At 46.4% G+C, this 21,193-nt stretch overlaps 3 protein-coding genes and 1 pseudogene across 3 annotated transcripts; 3 read left to right on the forward strand and 1 right to left on the reverse strand.

Annotated features, from left to right (window-relative positions):
• The first annotated feature begins 2,376 nt into the window (after positions 1-2,376).
• LOC120694071 lies at positions 2,377-4,306 on the forward strand. Its single transcript, XM_039977240.1, has 5 exons — positions 2,377-3,100; positions 3,188-3,334; positions 3,425-3,876; positions 3,943-4,001; positions 4,083-4,306. Exons 1-5 carry the CDS (start codon positions 2,477-2,479, stop codon positions 4,304-4,306), a joined length of 1,506 nt encoding a protein of 501 aa, XP_039833174.1. The 5' UTR covers positions 2,377-2,476.
• Positions 4,307-6,814: 2,508 nt separating this feature from the next.
• On the forward strand, positions 6,815-13,806 carry LOC120694072. The gene is made up of 7 exons (XM_039977241.1): positions 6,815-7,538; positions 7,626-7,772; positions 7,863-8,314; positions 8,381-8,439; positions 8,521-8,666; positions 12,297-12,392; positions 13,501-13,806. The coding sequence occupies exons 1-7, from the start codon at positions 6,915-6,917 to the stop codon at positions 13,804-13,806; spliced, it is 1,830 nt and encodes a 609-aa protein (XP_039833175.1). The 5' UTR covers positions 6,815-6,914.
• A 721-nt stretch (positions 13,807-14,527) lies between these two features.
• LOC120694078 lies at positions 14,528-17,647 on the reverse strand. Its single transcript, XM_039977246.1, has 3 exons — positions 17,262-17,647; positions 15,268-15,445; positions 14,528-15,188 (listed from the first exon to the last, which is right to left on the reverse strand). The coding sequence occupies exons 2-3, from the start codon at positions 15,430-15,432 to the stop codon at positions 14,748-14,750; spliced, it is 606 nt and encodes a 201-aa protein (XP_039833180.1). The 5' UTR covers positions 15,433-15,445; positions 17,262-17,647; the 3' UTR covers positions 14,528-14,747.
• On the forward strand, positions 15,589-16,433 carry LOC120694073 (annotated as a pseudogene).
• Positions 17,648-21,193: the final 3,546 nt, after the last annotated feature.

Consider the following 21,193-nt stretch of genomic DNA (forward strand, 5'->3'; position numbering starts at 1 on the left):
GGTACATAACGCCGGGGGCAAACTTCCTGATGTCCTGAAGAGTTTTCTTACAAAGGAGGGCCATATTTTCGTCGGAGCACATATCAAGAATGATGTTGTCCGCCTAGAGGAGGACTGTGGCATCACTATTACAAAAGTGGGATGACCATCAGGTCATCGTACCACAAGTTAATGAAAAATATAGACATCTCAAGCGTTCTGGCAAGCAGTGGAGATCATCACTGGAGCACATTGCATCAGAGGTGCTAGAAATAAAAATCCGGAAGCACAAGATGGACCACAATTGGTGGCATTCACAGTTCTTGACAGACGAGCAAATAAGGTATGCCACCATAGATGCTTTTTTGTCATATGAGATAGCGAATCAACTTCAGATCAAGCACGGTTATAACTTCGGGGGCGAAGCTAGAGAAGATGTGAAAATTTAATCTGCAAATATGGTGGAACTGGACAGCTCCTCTTTATTTTTATTTATCTAGTTTTTTTATGTGATATGTAATTTCGAATCCTATGTATCCGAATTTCGTAATTCGTTCTAATGAACTGGCTATATAGGTCTGCTGTCTTAATTTCGCGATTGTGTATGTGTCTTGTTTCGTTTTGTTAAAACGCATGAGATTTTGATGGAGCCATGAGATTTTGCCCAGACGTCATCTTCCAGTGAAAAAGCTAGACATAATATCCATCGCGTTTCCGTTCCTTTTGTGTATGTATGTAATAACAAAATTACTTGGTGCAGCGACGAGGCCTTCAGTAAAGGAAAATATATGTATATATCACAAAAGGAAAATAGAAAAGGGCCACCACGGGCTCACTGTTTCAAAACGGACCAGCTCCTCACCAGCCAAAACGGACCAGCTCTGTGGGATTCTGGAGAAAAGATTATTTTAGGCATTCCCAAAAGAACAATCTTATTTAATTTGAAAAAAACAACCAATCTATTTTCTTGTAATAGCACATCCAGTACCATGGAATAGTACATCCTGTATCTTGGAAAAGCACATCCTGTATCTAGGAATAGCACATCCTGTATCTTATCTTGGAATAGCACATCCTGTATCTTGGAAAAGCACATCCTGTATCTAGGAATAGCATATCCTTTATCTAGAAATAGCACATCCTGTATCTTGGAATAGCACATCCTTGACAGTAAAGTATGCAGTAGCACGTCCGGGTTTATGAAATAGCACATATGTATCTAAGTAATAGCGCTGGAGGTGCTAGTCATACGACGCGCGAGAGGGATCTTCGTTCTGGTCCGATCTTGCCGAGGAGAAGTTCCGACCGGTCCGATCTGAACTGGTTGGCAAATGGGCCGTGGGCCGTTCGTTGATTGGGGACGCGCGGAGGCGGAGGCGGAGCCGTTGAGGCCCAAACCGTTTTTATCTCAAAACTGAGAGCCCCCTACCCAACCCATTCGAACTCACCCAAAACGAAATCTAGAGCACATTCTGTCTCGCGAATTAGCACGCGGCGGCGCGGTACCTTCAGTACCAGTCCGCGGCGCGGGAGCGAGCTCGTCGGCCGGTGACGCGAGTCCTACGCAGCCGTCGCGCGGCAGCCGCAGCCATCCACGCAGGCATGTATGAGCGCATATCCCTAATTTTTCCTCCTCTTAGGGTTTTCTCCCTGATTCGTCCTTAGCAGAATGTGGTTAGCATGTTTTCTTCCCGTGATACTGATATACATGTTTGGTTTCTATTATTTTGGGAGATGTGGTTCCCCTCCCCCTCCCCCTCCCCGTCCCCTTTGGATTTCTAGATTTATGGGTTCCACACTGTGCTAACATGTAATTGGATTCTGTGCGAATCAAATTCAACTGTAGATGGCTCCTCCTGCTACGATCAGCACTGCAGATCTTGATCATTCTCAAGAGTCACATGAAGAGCAAGGAAAAAAGCGTTCCCAGAAGGTGATAACCACTTTCTATTGTTTCATTTAACATGTTACATTAACCTTGTTTTTTTTCTAAAGCAGAGATGTGATTCTTTCTTTTAACATGTTACATTAACCTTTTGGAATAGCACATCCTGTATCTTGCAATAGCACATCCACTATCTTGGAATAGCACATCCTGTATCTTGGAATAGTAGATCCAGTATATTGGAATAGCACATCCAGTATCTTGGAATAGCACATCCAGTATCTTGAAATAGCACATCCTGTATCTTGGAAAAGCACATCCTGTATCTAGGAATAGCATATCCTTTATCTAGAAGTAGCACATGCTGTATCTTGGAATAGCACATCCTTGACAGTAAAGGACATCCACTACCTTGGAATAGCACATCCTGTATCTTGGAAAAGCACATCCTTTATCTAGGAATAGCACATCCTGTATCTAGGAATAGCACTTTCTATTGTTTCATTTAACATGTTACATTAACCTTGTTTTTTTTGTAAAGCAGAGATGTGATTCTTTCTTTTAACATGTTACATTAACCTTTTTTTTCTAAAGCAGAGATCTGAAATAAATATGATATCATCACCAAAGTGTGTAGTAGATGCAATAGCGGCCCTCTCACAGGACCAAAAGAATAAGATCAAAGAGTTGGGCTTTGGGGAGCTTCTAAAGTTTAGTTTAGATGGCTTTGGAGACCGCTACATGCTAGAATTCCTCATGGACCACACAGACCCAGAAAATATGGAAATTCGAGTGGGGGGAGGAGATAAGAACCTGCCCATCAATGAACACGTAGTACAATGCGTTCTTGGCGTGCCAACTGGAAAGGGAAGAGACACACCAGATTCCCCCTACATGGAATCTGAACTTAACAATCTGAGAACAGAGCTTGGTGTCAAAACTGACAAAATTAAAAGCTCTGACCTCATAGCCAAGATCAATGGTGGTGGCACAGACTATTTGACCATCCGTTGCTTTTTTATTCTGTTGTGCTACAAACTTCTGTTCCCTGGTTCACAAAACCATGTTACCAAGCGGGAGGTTGCCCTGACCCATTCACCCAAGGACATTGCGGAGGTGAACTGGGCAAAGGCTGTTGTCGATAACCTCCGTTCGGCAGCCCGCAAGTGGCACTCTGATAAGTTGGCGGTTTCAAAGAAGAAAAGGACACTCTCTGGTTCTGTGACATTCTTACTGGTATGTGGTTTGTGCTTTTTGTTTAGGCATATCTATTGTTCTTCTACAATTATTTGTTTACCACAGTTGTATTTTGTTTCCCCACAGTTGTACTATCTAGACCATCTACGGAGTCCTCACAGTATACCTTGCATTATCACCCCGAGGACTTCCGTCTACACCACGGATATTATCAAAAAAATCATAAAAGCAGACAAGAGGAGTCGCAGTGGTCACATTTATGGCCTCCTAGATGTAATAAACCCTAAGAGCTTCCGTCTCCAATTTTATTTTATTTTTTACATTATCTGCATTTTGAAGCTTATCAAAACTGTTCCTTTTCAGTTCAGGAGCATGGTGGGTACATGCTATTCAATGGGTAGTAGGCAACTTGTTCCGAACATCAGAATTGAACCGTTGCATTCCAATTTTTTTCAAGATTTAAGCCCACGAAAGAGGGAAATTGCCACATCATATGTCAACACAGTTGAGCATTCCAATTTTTTTCAAGATTTAAGCCCACGAAAGAGGGAAATTGCCACATCATATGTCAACACAGTTGACATTTTGATGGAACAAATTTTGAAGGAGAGGAATCAGTTTATGATCTCCATGGGCGCGCAAGATGCCCAGAACAGCAGCAGAGCAGCTGAGCCTCAGGGCGGTGACTCAGGGATCCAAGATGATCCCCGGAACGAGCATTCTGAAGCTTATCCTTCTCCTGCTGCTGATGATGCTCTTCCTTCTGATGACACTAATCCCAGGTATGCCGAGCTAGCAGAAGCTATGTCTACCAGGTAAGGTTTCTTAAAACTTTAGTTTTTCTTAAAATCATGATAACATGTACGATTCGTGTATTCTAGGGAGCAGAAGAGGAAGGAACCAAGTAGTATGACTCATGCGGCACCACAGTCATCACATGGTAATCATCTATTGCAAATTTCATTCGCTTATTTACAAATCCACTTACCTTTGGAGTAATCCCTGCACATATATGGATCAGGTACACCAACATCTCCCAGGGCCTCGGTCGACACACCTGATGTGTCGAATGATCTGCTCCATCCACCGGAGACGACTCAGGAGGATGCCTCACTCCATCCGACGCAGCAGATTCAGGAGGAGGATCTGGAGACACCCGTCGCTCCGGTCAGACCCCACAGAGTGGTTCGCCCCGTCAACAAGTTGACTTACTCTAAGAAGCAGATTCGTCGTCGTAGGAAGTAGGACAAGACCAGCAGGCGAGGCCGTAAGGTTTAAGAACATATATGATGACTTCTATGTACTGTGAAACTGTGATGCTTCCTTTCGTACAAAAAATTTGTTTGGAACAATTGCAGTGTTTCATATTCAAAATTAGTACAATTTCCCTACCATCAGGGTAGATGGTCTTTCTCACCAGCCGATTCCAGCCGATTTGCTGCATTATGGCTAGGTACATCATATAATCAATTCTCAGGACCCAACAGTGTTTCCTTGTCCAAATGACCACATCCAAAATCAAGATGACTTGGAGGAAGTAAGTGAACACTATGACCTGAGAATTGAAGACCTGAAACACTTCATCTCTGGGGTTTGCAACCAATAGAAACCAATGTCTTCCTTCGGGCTCAATATTAACTCGAACAGGGAAAAATATTGTAGGCAAATCGTGCCCCACTGCGTCCTATTCTTGTATGTAGAATGTGCTATTCCGTGAAACTGAACGTGCTAATATGAACCACGCCGACTATCAAGGGAATAGGTCACTAAATACTAACTAATTCAAGTATCTTTCAATTTCTATTCAAATATGTTTTGAGTGAATTTGGCATCCTGGTACATATAATGAGTAGAAAGTAGCTGTGCGTATATAGTTGCATTGAGTAAATAGAATTTATCGCCCAGACGTGATTCTTCAAAGTTTTCTAATATTAGTACAAGCTTGCAATTTTGAACCCCCCATAGTTTAGGATTTTGGCTCCGAGGTAGACGCCGGACTCTCACTCCGCCGGCCGCCGCCCAGCTCATCCACACCTGCATGTCGACTTCGAGAGGCTCATCGGCGATGCCGCCAAGAACTAGGTTGCCATGAACCCATCAACACCGTCTTCGCTAAGACCACGATATACAGGATGTGCTATTCCAAGATACTGGATGTGCTATTCCACGGTACTGGAATGGCAAAGCCGCGGTCCTTTCTAGTATGTGCTATTTCATAAACTCGGACGTGCAACTGCATGTGGGATTCTGGAGAAAAGATTATTTTAGGCATTCCCAAAAGAACAATCTTATTTAATTTGAAAAAAACAACCAATCTATTTTCTTGTAATAGCACATCCAGTACCATGGAATAGTACATCCTGTATCTTGGAAAAGCACATCCTGTATCTAGGAATAGCACATCCTGTATCTTATCTTGGAATAGCACATCCTGTATCTTGGAAAAGCACATCCTGTATCTAGGAATAGCATATCCTTTATCTAGAAATAGCACATCCTGTATCTTGGAATAGCACATCCTTGACAGTAAAGTATGCAGTAGCACGTCCGGGTTTATGAAATAGCACATATGTATCTAAGTAATAGCGCTGGAGGTGCTAGTCATACGACGCGCGAGAGGGATCTTCGTTCTGGTCCGATCTTGCCGAGGAGAAGTTCCGACCGGTCCGATCTGAACTGGTTGGCAAATGGGCCGTGGGCCGTTCGTTGATTGGGGACGCGCGGAGGCGGAGGCGGAGCCGTTGAGGCCCAAACCGTTTTTATCTCAAAACTGAGAGCCCCCTACCCAACCCATTCGAACTCACCCAAAACGAAATCTAGAGCACATTCTGTCTCGCGAATTAGCACGCGGCGGCGCGGTACCTTCAGTACCAGTCCGCGGCGCGGGAGCGAGCTCGTCGGCCGGTGACGCGAGTCCTACGCAGCCGTCGCGCGGCAGCCGCAGCCATCCACGCAGGCATGTATGAGCGCATATCCCTAATTTTTCCTCCTCTTAGGGTTTTCTCCCTGATTCGTCCTTAGCAGAATGTGGTTAGCATGTTTTCTTCCCGTGATACTGATATACATGTTTGGTTTCTATTATTTTGGGAGATGTGGTTCCCCTCCCCCTCCCCCTCCCCGTCCCCTTTGGATTTCTAGATTTATGGGTTCCACACTGTGCTAACATGTAATTGGATTCTGTGCGAATCAAATTCAACTGTAGATGGCTCCTCCTGCTACGATCAGCACTGCAGATCTTGATCATTCTCAAGAGTCACATGAAGAGCAAGGAAAAAAGCGTTCCCAGAAGGTGATAACCACTTTCTATTGTTTCATTTAACATGTTACATTAACCTTGTTTTTTTTCTAAAGCAGAGATGTGATTCTTTCTTTTAACATGTTACATTAACCTTTTGGAATAGCACATCCTGTATCTTGCAATAGCACATCCACTATCTTGGAATAGCACATCCTGTATCTTGGAATAGTAGATCCAGTATATTGGAATAGCACATCCAGTATCTTGGAATAGCACATCCAGTATCTTGAAATAGCACATCCTGTATCTTGGAAAAGCACATCCTGTATCTAGGAATAGCATATCCTTTATCTAGAAGTAGCACATGCTGTATCTTGGAATAGCACATCCTTGACAGTAAAGGACATCCACTACCTTGGAATAGCACATCCTGTATCTTGGAAAAGCACATCCTTTATCTAGGAATAGCACATCCTGTATCTAGGAATAGCACTTTCTATTGTTTCATTTAACATGTTACATTAACCTTGTTTTTTTTGTAAAGCAGAGATGTGATTCTTTCTTTTAACATGTTACATTAACCTTTTTTTTCTAAAGCAGAGATCTGAAATAAATATGATATCATCACCAAAGTGTGTAGTAGATGCAATAGCGGCCCTCTCACAGGACCAAAAGAATAAGATCAAAGAGTTGGGCTTTGGGGAGCTTCTAAAGTTTAGTTTAGATGGCTTTGGAGACCGCTACATGCTAGAATTCCTCATGGACCACACAGACCCAGAAAATATGGAAATTCGAGTGGGGGGAGGAGATAAGAACCTGCCCATCAATGAACACGTAGTACAATGCGTTCTTGGCGTGCCAACTGGAAAGGGAAGAGACACACCAGATTCCCCCTACATGGAATCTGAACTTAACAATCTGAGAACAGAGCTTGGTGTCAAAACTGACAAAATTAAAAGCTCTGACCTCATAGCCAAGATCAATGGTGGTGGCACAGACTATTTGACCATCCGTTGCTTTTTTATTCTGTTGTGCTACAAACTTCTGTTCCCTGGTTCACAAAACCATGTTACCAAGCGGGAGGTTGCCCTGACCCATTCACCCAAGGACATTGCGGAGGTGAACTGGGCAAAGGCTGTTGTCGATAACCTCCGTTCGGCAGCCCGCAAGTGGCACTCTGATAAGTTGGCGGTTTCAAAGAAGAAAAGGACACTCTCTGGTTCTGTGACATTCTTACTGGTATGTGGTTTGTGCTTTTTGTTTAGGCATATCTATTGTTCTTCTACAATTATTTGTTTACCACAGTTGTATTTTGTTTCCCCACAGTTGTACTATCTAGACCATCTACGGAGTCCTCACAGTATACCTTGCATTATCACCCCGAGGACTTCCGTCTACACCACGGATATTATCAAAAAAATCATAAAAGCAGACAAGAGGAGTCGCAGTGGTCACATTTATGGCCTCCTAGATGTAATAAACCCTAAGAGCTTCCGTCTCCAATTTTATTTTATTTTTTACATTATCTGCATTTTGAAGCTTATCAAAACTGTTCCTTTTCAGTTCAGGAGCATGGTGGGTACATGCTATTCAATGGGTAGTAGGCAACTTGTTCCGAACATCAGAATTGAACCGTTGCATTCCAATTTTTTTCAAGATTTAAGCCCACGAAAGAGGGAAATTGCCACATCATATGTCAACACAGTTGAGCATTCCAATTTTTTTCAAGATTTAAGCCCACGAAAGAGGGAAATTGCCACATCATATGTCAACACAGTTGACATTTTGATGGAACAAATTTTGAAGGAGAGGAATCAGTTTATGATCTCCATGGGCGCGCAAGATGCCCAGAACAGCAGCAGAGCAGCTGAGCCTCAGGGCGGTGACTCAGGGATCCAAGATGATCCCCGGAACGAGCATTCTGAAGCTTATCCTTCTCCTGCTGCTGATGATGCTCTTCCTTCTGATGACACTAATCCCAGGTATGCCGAGCTAGCAGAAGCTATGTCTACCAGGTAAGGTTTCTTAAAACTTTAGTTTTTCTTAAAATCATGATAACATGTACGATTCGTGTATTCTAGGGAGCAGAAGAGGAAGGAACCAAGTAGTATGACTCATGCGGCACCACAGTCATCACATGGTAATCATCTATTGCAAATTTCATTCGCTTATTTACAAATCCACTTACCTTTGGAGTAATCCCTGCACATATATGGATCAGGTACACCAACATCTCCCAGGGCCTCGGTCGACACACCTGATGTGTCGAATGATCTGCTCCATCCACCGGAGACGACTCAGGAGGATGCCTCACTCCATCCGACGCAGCAGATTCAGGAGGAGGATCTGGAGACACCCGTCGCTCCGGTCAGACCCCACAGAGTGGTTCGCCCCGTCAACAAGTTGACTTACTCTAAGAAGCAGATTCGTCGTCGTAGGAAGTAGGACAAGACCAGCAGGCGAGGCCGTAAGGTTTAAGAACATATATGATGACTTCTATGTACTGTGAAACTGTGATGCTTCCTTTCGTACAAAAAATTTGTTTGGAACAATTGCAGTGTTTCATATTCAAAATTAGTACAATTTCCCTACCATCAGGGTAGATGGTCTTTCTCACCAGCCGATTCCAGCCGATTTGCTGCATTATGGCTAGGTACATCATATAATCAATTCTCAGGACCCAACAGTGTTTCCTTGTCCAAATGACCACATCCAAAATCAAGATGACTTGGAGGAAGTAAGTGAACACTATGACCTGAGAATTGAAGACCTGAAACACTTCATCTCTGGGGTTTGCAACCAATAGAAACCAATGTCTTCCTTCGGGCTCAATATTAACTCGAACAGGGAAAAATATTGTAGGCAAATCGTGCCCCACTGCGTCCTATTCTTGTATGTAGAATGTGCTATTCCGTGAAACTGAACGTGCTAATATGAACCACGCCGACTATCAAGGGAATAGGTCACTAAATACTAACTAATTCAAGTATCTTTCAATTTCTATTCAAATATGTTTTGAGTGAATTTGGCATCCTGGTACATATAATGAGTAGAAAGTAGCTGTGCGTATATAGTTGCATTGAGTAAATAGAATTTATCGCCCAGACGTGATTCTTCAAAGTTTTCTAATATTAGTACAAGCTTGCAATTTTGAACCCCCCATAGTTTAGGATTTTGGCTCCGAGGTAGACGCCGGACTCTCACTCCGCCGGCCGCCGCCCAGCTCATCCACACCTGCATGTCGACTTCGAGAGGCTCATCGGCGATGCCGCCAAGAACTAGGTTGCCATGAACCCATCAACACCGTCTTCGCTAAGACCACGATATACAGGATGTGCTATTCCAAGATACTGGATGTGCTATTCCACGGTACTGGAATGGCAAAGCCGCGGTCCTTTCTAGTATGTGCTATTTCATAAACTCGGACGTGCAACTGCATACTTTAGTGTCAAGGATGTGCTATTCCAAGATACAGGATGTGTTATTCCAAGATAAGATACAGGATGTGCTATTCCAAGGTATTGGATGTGCTATTCCAAGATACAGGATGTGCTATTCCAAGATCTCAGTTATTCTGGTCCTAATAACTCAGAATATGATTAGACCTGACGGTGAGCGAGTCTCGTCAGGATAATAATCATCATTTTTTCTGGCACACTATGCGCACTAGCTACTCTATATTGCGAGCAGAATCTGTGTGTGTAAGTCCCCCCATCCCCATGCTACTTGCGGTCCCGGAAGTGCTAGCCTCGTAACCGAAGCTGGCTCCAAAGTCGTGGCACATCGATGTGCTATTCGGACAAGCGTTATGTGCTAATTTGAGAGTCCGTATGTGCTATCCTCCTAACCTAAGATGGCTCTAAAGTCATGGCACCTACCATCTGGTTTATACGGCTAGCACGTCCGGGCTACGTGAATAGCACATCTTGTGTCAATGAATATCACGCCGTGGGTTTATCCACCATCAGTATACACCTAGCAAGTCGAGCACTCCGGAATAGCACACCCAGTCTCAACTAATAGCACGCGATGTCTGTTCAGCTGGTAGCGACCCTAAACTAAATGCGAACCATAAACCGCAAACATAGAAACCCCCCTTCTTGCATAGTACTAGCATCGTTTGCCCTTTTCTGACCTGGCTCTGGACCGGTGGTTTATATGAGCCTCCAATGTGTAAACTTTTGAGGACCATTGCTCACTCCTAAATAAATGTGAAGGACAGAATCAAAACAAAAAATATATAAAGGGGAAACCAGCTGCAAGCTAGGTATTCTACATTACATCTCACATCTCACAATACAAATCATCTCACATCTCACAATACATTACAATCGCCTTGGATGCCTACAGATCAGTTCATCCCATCTCACAATACATTACGATGTCTACGATTACCGGTCCTTTCTAGCTAAATGCAGCAATTATTATTACATCGATATTAATTATTACATGGATATTAAATCAGGCAATGCAGCTTGCTTACTAGCGCTAGCTTGGCTTTCTGATTCCTTTTTGTTTGTGAAGTTGCGAGCTAAATCATCGTCCTGCCCCCCGTAATTGTTGGTTATCGTGCCGAAGCAGCTTACGTTGGTTGAACAGTTGCTGCAGGGGAGGCAACCGCCGAAGCAGCTAAACAGCTTCGACCAGCTCGGAAATTTCATCTTCGACCAGCTTGGGTTTTGTGAGAAAATAGAAATCGATAGAATCCTACCACTAAAGCAAACAAAGAGAAACTTCGTCCGTGGGTTTGCTGATGCAGATACAGGCAGAATGCGATGATTCCAACAAATACATGTAACAATGGGGGGTACCCGATCCTGATGCGCGGGGGGTGTTGGTGGTGATGGGCGCCGTGATGGTCCCCGTGGCGGTCTCGGAGGAGGCGCCGCGGATCTGCCGGTGGTGGTGACCGCCGTGATCTCCGAGGCGGTGCGCTCCGGGAGCGTGGCGGTCTCGGAGGATGCGCCGCGGAGGGTGATGTCGGTGATGGCGAGCGCCGCGGTCTCCAAGGCGCCGCGGCCTCCAACGCTGGGGAGGGGGATTTCAGCAGTGCTCATCGTTCAGCAGTGCATCTCGTGAAGGTACCGCGCCGCCGCGTGCTAATTCGCGAGACAGAATATGCTCTAGATTTCGTTTTGGGTGAGTTCGAATGGGTTGGGTAGGGGGCTCTCAGTTTTGAGATAAAAACGGTTTGGGCCTCAACGGCTCCGCCTCCGCCTCCGCGCGTCCCCAATCAACGAACGGCCCACGGCCCATTTGCCAACCAGTTCAGATCGGACCGGTCGGAACTTCTCCTCGGCAAGATCGGACCAGTACGAGTCACGGAGTGGGTAGAAAATCTATTTTTTTTACGGGGAGGCAATTGGCCGAGATGGGCTGCAGGCTAGGACCGGGCCCAATTTCTTTTGGCGGGCTCAGGCCCGCCCGATTAGGTTTAATGATAACCGCGATTAGGGCATCGGAGGAAGCGGGCCGTGGGCCCAAGGCCTGGCCAGCTTGATGGGCCGCGCTTCCTCCGATCTGTCAAGCCTGCTTCCTCCGATCTGTCAAGCCTGCTTCCTCCGATCTGTCAAGCCTGCTTCCTCCAATCTGTCAAGCCGGCCGCCGTCGCCGCCGTCGCCGTCGAGACCAGCGGCCAGCGCCGCCGTCGTGTGAGCCGCCCAGGCATCTCCTCTCCGGCGGGTTGAAGCTCCACCGCGCCCTAGCCTCTCCTCTCCGGAGGGTTCTCGGTCAATTTCTCCCCTGTGAACCCTTCCTCTCTTTTTTTCTCCATTTCTCAGGCCTGCTGTAGGTTGAATATGATTCTTGAACTGTGGAAATGATCCATGGCTGGAATCAAGCAACTGAAGATTAGCCATTTTTAGGCATCTAGATTGTCTACATGGCAACATTTACATCATCTCACTAGAGAGCACTAGAGCAAATTATCTGTAGAGCAAATTATCTGTAGAAATGGAATCATGTTTTGATTAATTAATCACAGGGAATTGTGAACAGCTTAATCTTGAAATGGCAACTGCACAAGCTTTGTACAAAGAGGTGCTATCATTTTCAGTTGACGATATTTTGAAGCGGAAATATGACCCTTTCAAGGTATGAGCCTCTCCCAATAGGCAACAAACACTTCAGCAGCAGCAAGAGCAGTAAGAGAACCATCAGCAGCAGGAGGAGGAGGAACAGAGCTACCATCTTCAGCAGCAGGAGCAGGAGGAGGAGCAGTAGGAGAACCATCAACAATTCTAATCTGTTGATCAGCAGCAACCTCATGATAAGCTTCAAAATGCTCGTTCCGGGGATCATCTTGGATTCCTGGGTCACCGCCCTGAGGATCAGCTGCTCTGCTGCTGTTCTGGGCATCTTGCACGCCCATGGAGATCATAAACTGATTCCTCTCCTTCAAAATTTGTCCCATCAAATTGTCAACTGTGTTGAAATATGATGTGGCAATTTCCCTCTTTTGTGGGCTTAAATCTTGAAAAAATTTGGAATGCAACGATTCAATTCTGATGTTCGGAACAAGTTGCCTACTACCCATTGAATAGCATGTACCCACCATGCTCCTGAACTCTGTATCTAGGAATAGCATATCCTTTATCTAGAAGTAGCACATGCTGTATCTTGGAATAGCACATCCTTGACAGTAAAGGACATCCACTACCTTGGAATAGCACATCCTGTATCTTGGAAAAGCACATCCTGTACCTAGGAATAGCACATCCTGTATCTAGGAATAGCACATCCTGTGCCTTGGAATAGGACATCCAGTACCTTGGAATAGCACATCCAGTATCTTGGAAAAGCACATCCTGTATCTTGCAATAGCACGTCCTGTATCTTGGAAAAGCACATCCTGTATCTAGGAATAGCATATCCTTTATCTAGAAATAGCACATCCTGTATCTTGGAATAGCACATCCTTGACACTAAAGGACATCCATTACCTTGGAATAGCACATCCTGTATATTGGAAAAGCACATCCTGTGTCTAGGAATAGCACATCCTGTATCTAGGAATAGCACATCCTGTATCTTGGAAAAGCACATCCTGTATCTAGGAATAGCACATCCTGTATCTTGCAATAGCACGTCCTGTATCTTGGAAAAGCACATCCTGTATCTAGGAATAGCATATCCTTTATCTAGAAATAGCACATCCTGTATCTTGGAAAAGCACATCCTTGACACTAAAGTATTGCAATAGCACATCCTGTATCTTGGAAAAGCACATCCTGTATCTAGGAATAGCACATCCTTGACACTAAACTGTCGCAATGACCCGGGCCTCCCCTTCGCGCTCACCATCCGCGCGGGGCTCGACCCGCTAAGCTCCTCGGCGCGCGAACCCTTCGCGCTTGCCGCCGAGTTCTTCAACCTCCTCTCCTTCGACCCGTCTTCTTCCTCCGTCTCAAGCCTCGCCTTGGCAACTTCCCGCTCTCCGGCATGCTCCGCTCCCCCGCGGCGGCGGCGGCGGCCCGGGCTGCACTGCTCGCCGTGCTGTTCCAGTTAAAAAGATGTTCTCATTTCTCCAGTTGTTATTTGGTTGTTCACATTGACAGTTTAGTGGGAATTGCATTCCAATATGCAAAAAAAAAGTGCGCAGAGTATCAATGGTTGTAGTTTTATTGGGTTGTTCACATTCCAATCTACAAAAGAAAGAGCGCAGAGCATCAATGGCTGCAGTTTTCAATGCATAAACTCATCAACTGAAGTTGTAGCAAAGAATTCTGTAACGATATTATGTCAGCAATAATACAGATTGAATGTTCACCTTGCGTGCTTGAGTTAGTTTAATATTGAGCGCCTTTGTCGATGGAATCTGATCATAAAGAATATGCAGAACCAATGGTGCAAAAGCATGCCACTTTACACAAACTGTTCAGATTTCTAAAACTTCAACTTGTGAACAAACCAATCATCTAAACAAATATTTGCGAAAGAAAGGTAAAATCTTACATTGGTTGGCACCCGATAGGCTCGATCCGGAGAACGACTCATCAGGATCATTGAGCGGTGTGGCTCTAGCACCAAATTTCCTAAGCAGGGATGTAACAAATTCAGATGAGGTCGGTCCATCTCTGTTTTCGGCCTTGGTAGATGATACCAGAACATCAGCAAGGTCTAGCAAAGCCTCAGCATTCGCAAACTGTCCCCCAATGCGCTTAACCAAAAAAGGAAAACATAAGGGAACAAAGTAAGCAGCGGAAAAGCAGCCACCTTTTTAGTGAAGCTTTTCAATCATGCCCCATACATCATGTTACTTATTAACAGTGCAATTAGAGAGAAATTTGTACCCGAGGGTGGAGGAAATGAATGTGTTCACAAAAGGTACAACATGGAGTTCAAATAATAATCGACAGCAAAGTGTCCTGGCTACTACGCCATGTTAGCAGAGAAAATATAAACCAGTTCTGATTACATCTAGCTATACAAAAGTCCATCCTAAGTTCATTAGCCTCTCAGCATAAATCGGCTGGATGCTTCCTCCCCCCAATTCATCTGTCCCATCACAAACCACCCAATCAACGCCAAAAGCAGAAAACACAGTGCCATATTCCTAGGTTTCACTTTAGTTGACCCTTTCAGCTTTTGCAGCTCATTCTCCATCAGTTTCAATGCAGCAGCTGTCGATTTCTTGTTTTCCTCAATTTCAACCATGGCTGCCTTCATCGACTTTTTCACGTTATCCAGCTCTTCCATCACTAACTCCAGGTTGGACAGCTTTTTCTTCATCTCTCTGATGGAATTGGTTAGAGATTCAACGGCTTTGCCATGATCATTAAGTGCGATCATTAACAACTCAAGGCGTCGGTCACCACTGACAAACCCATCCTCGATTAACAAAACAGCATAGCTCGCTTGCCAGTGGAAAAAATCACATTGAGACCCATCCTGTAAAGAAGAAAGCCTTGGGCCCTCAAAATTACCCAAACCATATAACTTATCAATTGAGCAAAAATTGAGAAATAACCGTTTTCTTGGCTCTGCACCGGTAGAACTTCCTCGACGTGGTTTCTGGTTGTTTGGAGACCCGCTCAATCACCACCCCATTGCAGAGCTTGCAAGGGATTAGAGGAAGCTCAGCACTCGCAGTATTGGAGCCAGAGAGTAAGGATGACGATGACGATGACGGCATCTCCTCAAATAGCCTGAAAGACCATAGCAATGATAAATTACCAGTTTGCTCAATCCTTAGAACACTGAAAACATAAGTTAACGGTGTTTTATTAGTTCAAAGTAAAGCACTGATTTAACATGTACAGTATGTTCAGATAAGTTCAGAGCTGATCTCATGAACATTGCTATGACTACCCAGGTTGCAGATATTGAAGCTGCTGAAAAGCAGAAAATGAGAGAGAAGGTGCAGAAGATTATAGCGCATGGGATCAACTATTTTGTCAACAGGCAGTTAATCTATAACTTCCCTGAAGAACTCTTTGCTGATGCTGGCATCCTCGCAATTGAGCATGCTGATTTTGAGGGCATTGAACGGCTAGCTCTTGTCACTGGTGGTGAGATCGCATCAACTTTTGATAATCCGGAGTCTGTTAAGCTTGGGCACTGCAAGGTTATCGAAGAGATTATGATTGGGGAGGACAGGCTAATTCATTTCACTGGGGTTGAGATGGGACAGGCTTGCACCATTGTCCTGCGGGGAACGAGTGAGCATGTGCTTGATGAGGCCGAGAGGTCCTTGCATGACACCCTATGCGTGCTGTCCCAGACAGTGAACGACACCCGTGTCTTGTTCGGGGGTGGATGGCCCGAAATGGTGATGGCCAAAGAAGTCGATGAACTTGCAAGACCCCTGGGAAGAAATCTCATGCTATCGATGCTTTCTCCCGTGCCCTGCAAGCCATCCCAACGACCATAGCTGACAATGCTGGTTTCGATAGTGCTGAGCTAATCTCTAGGCTCCGGGCCGAGCACCACAAGGAGAACTGCACTGCTGGAATTGATGTCATCACGGGCAGTGTCGGAGACATGCAGAAGCTGGGGATTCAAGAGTCGTTCAAGGCGAAGCAGGCCATCCTTCTGTCCGCGACAGAGGCGGCAGAGATGATCCTCAGGGTCGATGAGATCATAACCTGCGCCCCGCACAGAAGAGAGGACAGGATGTGACCACACACGCTTATCTTTGGATTAGGGTGTGTGTGTGTTTTCCCCAGTTGCAGGGGTTACTATGATTTTATTACATTTGGGGTGCTTGGTAGCCCCTGAGCAACTGGGACCTGTTATTTGTGCAACAGTGCGAATGTTACGACTTACAACAGTCTCCTATCTAGGCCTTTTGTTTTAAATCCTAGTTTATGGATCCCCTTGGTAGCTAATGTCAGCGGTGTGCTTGTATTGTGACTGGAGACGTGTTGATGTGTAATGGCAGGGCCTGTCGACCTTGTATGGTCATTTTTGTCAAAAAAAAAGGAGGATATATATAACTGTATCAGTCACACCATTACTTGAAAGCATAACCATATATCAACGCAGGGAGAAGGAAGAAAGGGGTGAGGGCTAAATATACGAGGGGAGGGATTGGGAAGTGGCCGGCCATTACTAAGGCTGCTGCTGCTGCAGCAGCCGTAAGGCTTGCACGCCACCTATAGGCTGCAGTAAAGCCTGCCCAGGCTTGCACGCCACTCAGCAGCATGCTGCACACGCCACCCTACACCCTACAACCCTGCTGCTCGCCACCCTAACCCTACAGGCTATGCTGCACTTGAAATCAGATATCATCTTTGAATACCGGAGGAAATCGAAAGAAGAAAAGAAAGAATCAACCACTCCCGCTCAGTTTAGACCCAGAGTGAAATTCCATGTCAAATGGACCATGATCTGCTCTTTTCTCAGCTCGGGGAAAAGAAGAAAGAATGGCACTGAAGTGGACATTCGAGAGAGATGGACAATAGATACAGATGCAAGTCAGGGAAAGAGCAGAGAGAATGGCGGTGAAGTTATGGCAGTTACCTCAGGCGGCACGGCCGACGATATCGCGTCGCGGGGCTGCGAGGAGCTCGGCGGAGGAGGCCGCCGAGATCCGCGGCGAACGGAGCTAGGGTTTCAAACCCTAGCTCACGGGCCCGCCAGCAGGTGATGCGAGGGGGCCGGAGCTCCCACGGCACAGCCGACGAGGTTGCGTCAGTGGGGCGGCGAGGTCGCGCCGCGGCGAGGTCCCGTCGCGGCAGTGGGGCGGCGAGGTCCCGTCGCGGCAGTGGATGCGGAGGAAGAAAGAGATCAGAAGAAGATGGGCGGCGAGGTCCCGTCGGCGGTGTTGTTTTTGCCGGTCGAGAAGATGGGCGTTCTAGCCTAATAGGCCACCCATACAGAAGAAATGAGCCCAACAGGCCCTTCTCTCTCTCGCGCGCCTCATACTGGGAGAGGAGTGCTCGATATATGATTCAGCTGCCCAACAAGGTTTAGAAGTTTAAAATAATTCTAATCCCATGTACAATGAAGGCCATTATTTCAGACCAACAGATAATGTGGATTTGAAATGCAAGTGATTGGTCATTTCCAGTAAATTCATTTAAGCAAATGAGGTAAATACAGAAATACACAATCATGTTCAGCTCATAGTTGCACTAAGCTGGGTTCAGATTCCGAGTACCTGAAAGAAAACTAAGTTTGCAAAAGAAGACTCAGTAGAGTTCACAAATAAATGATAAAGCAACGAAGAAGAACTTGACCAATTGGTGCTCTGAAGATGACACTCTGAAGAAGAGAAAAAGACAGCATGTCGCTAGGAGGTTGTTTCGTGCAGATGAATAGAAAGAAAGAGCAACTGAGCAAGATGAAGCAGGCTTGCTGACATAGCAACTCAACACCATTTTGAAGAAACTGGATGCAAAGCAGTTGTAAGCATGATTAGGCAGCTTTTCTTTCCTCAATTCTCATTAAATAGTGACACTCGCACCATCGATCTGTTGACCAGATGACTGATTTTCGTTTGAGGCAACAAACTATTTTGATTATTTCCATATAATACAAGCGTTGTGGACGTCCGAGGGATCGTCTTGGTTCTTCCCGGTACCCGCCGCCGGAAGCCAACCCGACGTCCCTTCACGGAGGAAGCAGCTCGAACGCATGCCACATCCTTTCTGTCCGGCAGCCAGGGTCACCTTGCGCCGCAGCGACCACAGCATTGCATTCCTCCACATGAATAGTTTTGCACAATAGGGTATGGTAGTTTTATAGCAAGGTCGCCGTGTGGGGCCAGACCCACATGTCAGTGACCGGGGATTACCTATGGATATCCCTTCTGGCTTTACTAATGCCCATCGCCGACTACCTGTTGCAATTTCTTCTGCTGGATCAGAAACCATTACTTCTACCATTGGCATTGAAAAGAAGCCCCTCTCTAATGGATGCACCTCCTAGTCTTATTTTGGACGTTCCTCTGGGATTTTGTATGGATATCCCTCCTGGCTTTACAGAAGCTCATCGCCAACTACCTTCTGCAATTTCTTCTGTTGGATCAGAAACCTTTGCTTCTACCACTCGCACTGAGTTTTTCACCCATGGAGTGGCAATCGATGAGGGTGTGTCTAGGTACGCATGCGTCCTTGTAGAAGCCTATGTATGGGTCCCGTCGGCCCCGCACGGCACCAGCAAGTCTAGCCTCGCCGCCGCCATGCCAACTACCTCCGAGAAGTCAGAGGTCGTAGAGGTTGAAGCGGAGGTAGTTTGCCATGGCAGCGATGAGGCTGGACTTGCCGGTGCCGGGCGGGCCGTAGCGGCGTCAAAATTGCCGAGAGCAGGGTCGTCCTTGAGCTCTGCAACCAACACGTGCGCGCGTAAGAAAAGCACACATCAGAGGACGACCACTGTTAGTTGCAGCGCGCCCGCCAGAGCCGCAGCGAGGACGTTGGGGAGGGAAGGCGCATGCACGTATCACCTATCAACTCCCTGGCTGCTGCGTAGGCCGACCGGAGCGCGCCCCTCTCCTCGCTGCTCTGGCCCTAGGCGGCGGCGAGCTCCTCCTGCCACGCCTGCGGGCGTGGCCCCCACCACCACCACCCCCGCGGCTCATTGATCATGAGCAAGAAGGGTGTCCGCAACGGCGGGGACAAATGAACGGTGCTCGTGCTCAAGGTGCCCATGCACTGCCGCTGCAAAGGCTGCGATGACAAGATCCGTGCCAGCGTCAAGGACCTCACCCTTCACCATGGTACCTACTTATGAGTACTTGCATTAGCACCACCAAGCTCCTCCTCATGCTTTCATGCTAATCGATGATCAGGCATCGAGCCGCTGGACCAGTCAACGTTGTGGACCAAGGATGAGCTGCGGGTGGTGTCCACGGCGGACCCCGACAAGCTCCATGGCGGCGGCGGTGGCAGATTTTAACACACATGGGCCGGCTCCGCGCCGCTTTCTCTTTAATTGTTTTTTCTATGTCTATGTCAAGATATGACACTGTACTTCTTTTCTAGCCTTATGCATAGGCGCCAGATCAGGATGAAAGGAATGACACAGACAAGAATATAGCTGTCATGTTCGACCTCGTAGGACATCACAAAAGTGTAAAGCTGAAACATCTCATTCTGAACCGGCAGTCCTTTGCACAAACCGTTGAGAACATATTTGCGCTCTCATTTCTGGTGAAGGATGGGAGAGCTGAGATACACGTGGTTGATGGTGGGTATCATTTTGTCGGTAAGCTTTTTTCCTGATAATTAAGCTTTCTGCATTGATATTCCATCAGTCACTATTGATATTTTGCCATATTATGTATACTCACAGATAATACAGCAAGTGGTCAAGCCAGAAGTGGAAGTAATGCTTCACAGAAGCAGTTACCATGGAGGTAAATACAGAAATACACAATCATGTTCAGCTCATAGTTGCACTAAGCTGGGTTCAGATTCCGAGTACCTGATAAATGATAAAGCAACGAAGAAGAACTTGACCAATTGGTGCTCTGAAGATGACACTCTGAAGAAGAGAAAAAGACAGCATGTCGCTAGGAGGTTGTTTCGTGCAGATGAATAGAAAGAAAGAGCAACTGAGCAAGATGAAGCAGGCTTGCTGACATAGCAACTCAACACCATTTTGAAGAAACTGGATGCAAAGCAGTACGCATGCCACATCCTTTCTGTCCGGCAGCCAGGGTCACCTTGCGCCGCAGCGACCACAGCATTGCATTCCTCCACATGAATAGTTTTGCACAATAGGGTATGGTAGTTTTATAGCAAGGTCGCCGTGTGGGGCCAGACCCACATGTCAGTGACCGGGGATTACCTATGGATATCCCTTCTGGCTTTACTAATGCCCATCGCCGACTACCTGTTGCAATTTCTTCTGCTGGATCAGAAACCATTACTTCTACCATTGGCATTGAAAAGAAGCCCCTCTCTAATGGATGCACCTCCTAGTCTTATTTTGGACGTTCCTCTGGGATTTTGTATGGATATCCCTCCTGGCTTTACAGAAGCTCATCGCCAACTACCTTCTGCAATTTCTTCTGTTGGATCAGAAACCTTTGCTTCTACCACTCGCACTGAGTTTTTCACCCATGGAGTGGCAATCGATGAGGGTGTGTCTAGGTACGCATGCGTCCTTGTAGAAGCCTATGTATGGGTCCCGTCGGCCCCGCACGGCACCAGCAAGTCTAGCCTCGCCGCCGCCATGCCAACTACCTCCGAGAAGTCAGAGGTCGTAGAGGTTGAAGCGGAGGTAGTTTGCCATGGCAGCGATGAGGCTGGACTTGCCGGTGCCGGGCGGGCCGTAGCGGCGTCAAAATTGCCGAGAGCAGGGTCGTCCTTGAGCTCTGCAACCAACACGTGCGCGCGTAAGAAAAGCACACATCAGAGGACGACCACTGTTAGTTGCAGCGCGCCCGCCAGAGCCGCAGCGAGGACGTTGGGGAGGGAAGGCGCATGCACGTATCACCTATCAAC

The sequence above is a fragment of the Panicum virgatum genome, unplaced genomic scaffold (genome assembly GCF_016808335.1).
Source record: "Panicum virgatum strain AP13 unplaced genomic scaffold, P.virgatum_v5 scaffold_2972, whole genome shotgun sequence".
NCBI classification, from domain to species: domain Eukaryota; kingdom Viridiplantae; phylum Streptophyta; class Magnoliopsida; order Poales; family Poaceae; genus Panicum; species Panicum virgatum.

What these genes read in the sequence shown, in the direction of transcription:
- LOC120694071 (XM_039977240.1), top strand. Translation starts at nt 2,477, where the DNA reads ATGATATCATCACCAAAGTGTGTAGTAGATGCAATAGCGGCCCTCTCA. An exon ending in GTTCTGTGACATTCTTACTG is followed by an intron (nt 3,101 to 3,187) that starts GTATGTGGTTTG and finishes GTTTCCCCACAG; the next exon opens with TTGTACTATCTAGACCATCT. An exon ending in GCAGAAGCTATGTCTACCAG is followed by an intron (nt 3,877 to 3,942) that starts GTAAGGTTTCTT and finishes CGTGTATTCTAG; the next exon opens with GGAGCAGAAGAGGAAGGAAC.
- LOC120694072 (XM_039977241.1), top strand. Translation starts at nt 6,915, where the DNA reads ATGATATCATCACCAAAGTGTGTAGTAGATGCAATAGCGGCCCTCTCA. An exon ending in GTTCTGTGACATTCTTACTG is followed by an intron (nt 7,539 to 7,625) that starts GTATGTGGTTTG and finishes GTTTCCCCACAG; the next exon opens with TTGTACTATCTAGACCATCT. An exon ending in GCAGAAGCTATGTCTACCAG is followed by an intron (nt 8,315 to 8,380) that starts GTAAGGTTTCTT and finishes CGTGTATTCTAG; the next exon opens with GGAGCAGAAGAGGAAGGAAC.
- LOC120694078 (XM_039977246.1), bottom strand. Translation starts at nt 15,432, where the DNA reads ATGCCGTCATCGTCATCGTCATCCTTACTCTCTGGCTCCAATACTGCG. An exon ending in GGTGCAGAGCCAAGAAAACG is followed by an intron (nt 15,189 to 15,267) that starts GTTATTTCTCAA and finishes TCTTCTTTACAG; the next exon opens with GATGGGTCTCAATGTGATTT.